Source organism: Eucyclogobius newberryi, unplaced genomic scaffold (genome assembly GCF_026437365.1).
Source record: "Eucyclogobius newberryi isolate DKJ021-1_F unplaced genomic scaffold, fEucNew1.0.hap1 SCAF_9, whole genome shotgun sequence".
Lineage (NCBI taxonomy): Eukaryota > Metazoa > Chordata > Actinopteri > Gobiiformes > Gobiidae > Eucyclogobius > Eucyclogobius newberryi.
This window is the reverse complement of record NW_027316532.1, coordinates 39,401,361-39,408,378: the sequence shown is the minus strand read 5'-3', so window position 1 is coordinate 39,408,378 and position 7,018 is coordinate 39,401,361. Positions and strand designations below refer to the sequence as shown.

General features: G+C 45.6%; 1 protein-coding gene across 3 annotated transcripts in view; it reads right to left on the bottom strand.

Annotated features, from left to right (window-relative positions):
• Nucleotides 1-3,620: 3,620 nt before the first annotated feature.
• LOC140353352 (cyclin-dependent kinase-like 5) overlaps nt 3,621-7,018 on the bottom strand; it is a 70,627-nt gene continuing 67,229 nt past the window's right edge. For all 3 annotated transcript variants that reach the window (XM_072437867.1, XM_072437869.1, XM_072437868.1), the window contains 2 exons: nt 5,984-6,142; nt 3,621-5,412 (listed from right to left, as the gene is read on the bottom strand). In XM_072437867.1, the coding sequence (XP_072293968.1) occupies nt 5,059-5,412; nt 5,984-6,142 (513 nt within the window). In that variant the 3' untranslated portion in view covers nt 3,621-5,058. The remainder of the gene's footprint in view (nt 5,413-5,983; nt 6,143-7,018) is intronic.

The following is a 7,018-nucleotide window of genomic DNA, read 5'->3' as shown; positions in this document are numbered from 1 at the left end:
GGAGTCATCATTAGTGAACAACATACCAGAGAGTTCTGTTCAATAAGACAAGTCTCTTTTCCTGTAGAGGGCCCTAACACTGGCCCCTGGGGCTTTTTAAACCACTGCACCTGCAAAACACTCGTATTACTATTATTCCACCGGATTAAGGTTGGGACTGTGCACTTGTGTCAATATAATGCTTTGCTATGTTAGTAAAAGACAGATATGGATTTTTGACACCATATCACTTTTTGTTCTGTTAAAATTTGATCTGTTAAAAACTGTTCTACAAAGATCAGATCAGATTTTCCTCATGATTTGCGGCTCTTATCTGAAATGTTCCTTTGTATGTTCCTCTGTCAGATGTGGGTGGTTCAGATTGACCTGAAGGAGGTGTCGGTTGTGTCCAGCCTCCAGTTCCTGTGGTCAATCTCAACTGGATCTACTACAAAGTCCAGACGTTTCAGTCCAGACCAGCGCACTGGACACAAACGCAGATATTTGACTATAACAGATAAGAGACGTATAAGATGCTGTGGTTTCATGTGGATAAGTCCAGAACGTGGAAGTTTGTGGTAAATTCATACAATCGTCACATTATAACGTCACATCAGCTTCTCAATAAGATAATAATGAGCTCAATAATGATGGGGCACATGGGACCATGGGGCCATGTGGCACATGGGGCCATGGGGCCATGTGGCACATGGGGCCATGGGGCCATGTGGCACATGGGGCCATGGGACCATGGGGCCATGGGGCACATGGGACCATGGGGCCATGGGGCCATGGGGCACTTCTGCAGAAACACCAGACGTCACACTTCACCTGTCAATAGTCAGGTGCAGTTCTAGTGATACAAAATGCACAAAGTTGCACAAACATCCTCAACTGTAGTTTTAGTCTTCAGGCTTTTGTATATTGTGGATATTGTGTTTGTACCGGGAGGTTTCAGCTCAGTGGCACGTCCAGATTGGTTTAACACTTGTTCATAGAAGGAAAAAGCAATTGTGTAAGTGTGAAAATGCCCTGGACAACCACTTTTACAAGCTTTTCTCCAACAATTGGTCTGTCACTGCTCAGACAAGCCGCCTCTATTCAAATTCTATATTGTGTTCTTTCTCACTAGGATCTAAAACATTCATATAATATATGTAATATATGATCAATCACAACCTTTTTTTCCAGCACAAGCAGCTGCTGCTGAAGAAACTGTCAGTGTTCAACCATCAAATCAAATCATCATAAAAGTTAATGATATTCATTTGATTTGAAATGTATATGAATATCTTACTGTGACATCTATAATTCCTTGAATATCAATTGCTCTTGAATTCCATACCTCTGTTTTTCATCTTCTCCTGGTGTTTTATGGAAACTCAGACTCGACCTCCAGAGTTCAGGGTGAGACCTTCCATTGTGGCCCCATAAGTCATTGTGGCCCCTGGGCTGGATCACCCGCATGGCCCTGAGGCTGGATCACCCGCATGTCCCTGAGGCTGGAACACCCGCATGTCCCTGAGGCTGGAACACCCGCATGGCCCTGAGGCTGGATCACCCGCATGGCCCTGAGGCTGGATCACCCGCATGGCCCTGAGGCTGGATCACCCGCATGTCCCTGAGGCTGGAACACCCGCATGTCCCTGAGGCTGGAACACCCGCATGTCCCTGAGGCTGGAACACCCGCATGGCCCTGAGGCTGGATCACCCGCATGTCCCTGAGGCTGGATCACCCGCATGGCCCTGAGGCTGGATCACCCGCATGTCCCTGAGGCTGGATCACCCGCATGTCCCTGAGGCTGGATCACCCGCATGTCCCTGAGGCTGGATCACCCGCATGTCCCTGAGGCTGGATCACCCGCATGTCCCTGAGGCTGGATCACCCGCATGTCCCTGAGGCTGAGGCTGGATCACCCGCATGGCCCTGAGGCTGGAACACCCGCATGGCCCTGAGGCCGGAACACCCGCATGTCCCTGAGGCTGGATAACCCGCATGGCCCTGAGGCTGGAACACCCGCATAGCCCTGAGGCTGGAACACCCGCATGTCCCTGAGGCCGGAACACCCGCATGGCCCTGAGGCCGGAACACCCGCATGGCCCTGCGGGTGTTGAGGCCGGAACACCCGCATGGCCCTGAGGCCGGAACACCCGCATGGCCCTGAGGCCGGAACACCCGCATGGCCCTGAGGCTGGATCACCCGCATGGCCCTGAGGCCGGAACACCCGCATGGCCCTGAGGCCGGAACACCCGCATGGCCCTGATCAGGGCCCTGAGGCTGGATCACCCGCATGTCCCTGAGGCTGGATCACCCGCATGTCCCTGAGGCTGAGGCTGGATCACCCGCATGGCCCTGAGGCTGGAACACCCGCATGGCCCTGAGGCCGGAACACCCGCATGTCCCTGAGGCTGGATAACCCGCATGGCCCTGAGGCTGGAACACCCGCATGGCCCTGAGGCTGGAACACCCGCATGTCCCTGAGGCCGGAACACCCGCATGGCCCTGAGGCCGGAACACCCGCATGGCCCTGCGGGTGTTGAGGCCGGAACACCCGCATGGCCCTGAGGCCGGAACACCCGCATGGCCCTGAGGCTGGATCACCCGCATGGCCCTGAGGCCGGAACACCCGCATGGCCCTGAGGCCGGAACACCCGCATGGCCCTGAGGCCGGAACACCCGCATGGCCCTGAGGCCGGAACACCCGCATGGCCCTGATCAGGGCCCTGAGGCTGGAACACCCGCATGGCCCTGAGGCTGGAACACCCGCATGCTCTTGAGGCTGGAACACCCGCATGGCCCTGAGGCTGGATCACCCGCATGGCCCTGAGGCCGGAACACCCGCATGGCCCTGAGGCCGGAACACCCGCATGGCCCTGATCAGGGCCCTGAGGCTGGAACACCCGCATGGCCCTGAGGCTGGAACACCCGCATGCTCTTGAGGCTGGAACACCTGCATGGCCCTGAACACCACACGTTTGATGGAAGATGGACACGACTGAAAGACAAACTGCATCGCACTGGAAGAATGAACCAAATGGACTTAAGTAAAGATCAAAGGTGAAAAATACCCCAAATCTATAACTGAATAAAAGTAGTACAAAAACTATACTTAAAAAGACAGACATGAATTAAGTCATTTCATTATATTTGGTACATAACATAAAGAAATACCAGCGATAAATATGAGTTCTTTAACAGGACGAGCTACACAACTATTACTACTCTACAATGTTATGACACCTTCCAATTGCTACAACTGATAAAACTGCTATTAAAGTACCAGTTATATTAATACTACTGCTATTAGTTCAGATCATTCACTTTCTAGTCATAGACATAAATATAGTCACAGATATAAATATAGATAGTCATAGACATAAATATAGTCACAGATATAAATATAGATAGTCATAGACATAAATATAGTCACAGATATAAATATAGATAGTCATAGACATAAATATAGTCACAGATATAAATATAGATAGTCATAGACATAAATATAGTCATAGACATAAATATAGTCATAGACATAAATATAGATAGTCATAGATGGCTACCAAAGTTAATTGAGAAAAATAATGAACTCACACCTTCACTACATCAGATGAAATAAACCAATAAAATATTGTATAGGAGTCAAATGAACTGAGTTGGTTTTATTCAAGGTTCACTGTTACATGTAAACATAAATATCCTAAAACTCATGAGCATTTTATTGTGTTTGTTTTGATGAAAATGCTTCGTCCCAAAGGAAAATAAGCAGAAAACACTGACTATGCTACTAATTTGTGTCTGTAATAAAGCACAAACTTCATACTTGATTGAATGAAACATCTTCTGTTATAAACATTACCATTAACAGTAGTCACAGCAGTATTAATATAATACACAGTGCTCCTTCAGCAAAACCAGAATCCAAAGAGATGCGTTCATAGTAACTGTCCCGTCATAAATCCACAAACTTCTTTCCCAGTCATTCTCATGATTAGGAGAAATGTACAAAGTCATATTGATATTGCTGCCTCAGACAGGCTTCTCAAAGTGCAACAAACTATAGAAGATCCACACATAATGTTCATTCATGGCACTCGATGTGATAGGACATTTGTGCATCAGGAACGTCGGGCCGACCAGTAGAAATGAACTGATACATCCAGAATGGCTTTGTCTTCTTCTAACTGCTGTAAAAAGGACCTCGTAAAGACAGTAATATTTAAGACAGGAAATAAATCTTTAGGGCAGTTAAAATAAATATATTAGTCAATGTATCATAACATTTCATTTGGACACAGCACCAGCCTAATATTCATCTTAAAGCAGTGCAACATAATAGATATTTATTTCTATTATCTTTATACCGTCTCATATAGATATTATGTTGTCTAAATTGCATGATTTTAATTGTACAGTAAGATCCACTGTAATTTAATTGTATAGAAAACAATCCTGTACATTGTAGCTCTAATGTGTAATGCCTGTCAGTGTCTGATAGAGGGCGCTGTAGCTTAGATTTTCTCTCATGGCACCAGTGTTTCTAAAATGGCTGCATTTCTAATTGTCATAAATAGCCTAAATATACTTCTTGGTTTAGCATTTTAGAGAACAGTGATATCTTCCACTCTCACACGCCCAGGGGCCCAGTGGCCCCTGCTCGGACCGGGGTGAGATGACCACTGAGATGACCACACTGACCAACATTACTGACCTAAACAATGTTAAAGTGGCTGTGTTAAAATGCCTTAGGTTCCTATAATAAAGACTATATCATAAAATGTACCAGAGATCTATCCATAGAAACAAAAATACTTACACTTAAAATCTACACTTCACCTAATCCATATATATTTGATCTGTAATATATTTATAATTATAGTACAAATTATAATCAGAATTACATAATAATATAAATTCTATCAAACATGGAATCTTTAAAAAATTAAGACATACCAAGGCCTGTACAGGACCGTTAGCAAGCGAGTGTTTGGCATCAGTGCTGTGTGTGCGGCAGGAGTGTTATGCAAGGAGCGAGTAGGAGCGACACAAGGAGGCAGAGAAAGTGGAGCAGGAGCTTCAATCACAGAGCCGTCTCCTTCAGGTCGTTTAAGTTTGGGATCCGGGAGCGCGAGGGCCGCCCGAACCCGTGGCCGTTCTGCCCTGCTTTGATGCTCATCTGCTCGGGGTAGGGGTTTCCCTCGGGACGTCCTAAAGCAGAACTGTGCCACCCAGGCTCCAGCTGGGAGGGGTGCGGGTACTGCCGGGTCTTCATCTGGGGCGTACTGACCCCGGAGTGACCCCTGCCCTCCACAAAGCCGCCCTGGGACGAGCCGGGGTTGGGCATGGATGGGTAGCGCATGTCGGAGGGAGCCGTTTGATTGGACGAGGAGGAGGACAGATGGAGGAGTTTCCTCAGTGACTTCAGAGGCTGACTCTGGAATGGAAACGTTTGTCATTTTTATCAATTACAGTGTTTTACTTCAATGGCAATTAAATAGAGAAGTGTGATAATGCTATATCATTATAATGTATCAGTCTATCTAACATCTCCCCACAAGCCATAAGACTTTTAAATCATCCGTGACTGTAATTAGTGCAATTGTATTATGGTCTATTATCGTTTGAGTGTCGGTAACTTCACTATCATTGTCAAGGAAAGAAAGTAAGAATGTTATTGCATCGTTTAAACGTTTTACTGTGTTTCTGACAAAACATTTCTTTGAATCTTTGAATGACAAGCCATTGTTTATGTCCAATTTTAGACAATGAGTTAGTCTTGATTGAGTTAGAGTTTGTGTGGGTGGAACCACAACAACACATAAATATAACTGTATATTAATGCAACCAATGCCACCAAAACAACCTGAAGTCTGACACAATTTAAATAAAGAAGCTTTGTATGTCACGAGAATGTGTTTTTGTCATTGTACGTGCAGCTATCATCAATCTAAACTGCAAATATCAGCACAGGTTTGTCTGTTCAGTATCTCTGTGTGAGTTCTTACCGGAGAGTGTGAGTCAGACAGTTTCTCCGGAGGCCAGTCCTTGTCCCGGTCCCGGTCCTGGTCCCGCTCGCGGCTCTTGTCCCGGGATCTGTGGCGTCCGCTCTGATGTCCCAATCTGGACGACTTCTGATGGACACTATCCACCCCCTCGTTGGGCGCCTGTCCCAGATGCACACAGTTATATCCCATTCAAATACTTCAGCCCAGTTGCACACACTGTGATGGACAACATGGATGTGCTTAAAACTGTGCAACATGTGTTACTTAAGCACATTTGTGGGCGTGTTGTCCTCGCTCGTGTGGCTACAAGACTGTTTACACAATCTTCTTTATTGAAAACGACATGCACCTATTTCAATAAATGCATTTTGATCTGAGGAGATGAGATTTGAGGCCAGTGAGCGCTTCTCTGTGACTGACCAGCCTGGGTTTGTGTTTGTGTGTTTGTGTGTTTGTGTGTTTGTGTGTTTGTGTGTTTGTGTTTTTGTGTGTTTGTGTGTTTGTGTGTTTGTGTGTTTGTGTGTTTGTGTGTTTGTGTGTTTGTGTTTATGCTGCAGAAACTCCTCGTCACATTGGAACAAACTCATGTCAAACCTGTTTGTCTGCATTTTAGACTTTTAGACAGCTTTTACAAATATATCAATTGTAATTATTCTTCTTGCATACTAAGTGGTCTAATTATTACAAAGGAGAGCAGAGCTTATTTGGAGGTGTGCTGTAGTAGTCACTATGGAAAGACAGGCTCACTCCTCCTCAGATCATAATTAAAAGACATGCTGTTAGCGGCGCGGTGCCAATCACTGACTGTCTCCTCTGTATGAGCTCAGGACAACAGGGATCACGCTAATGTATGAAATATAGGGACGCAACACCATTCAAATATCATGGAACGATATTAACAACATTTTTATTGCACAGTACGATATTTTTCGATATTGTGGAACAGAATTGTCGATGTTATACTTGTTATACTTAACAAATGCCTTGACAAGCCTGTGGTGTTAATCATAATCCAAATCATTCAAATTAAAGTGC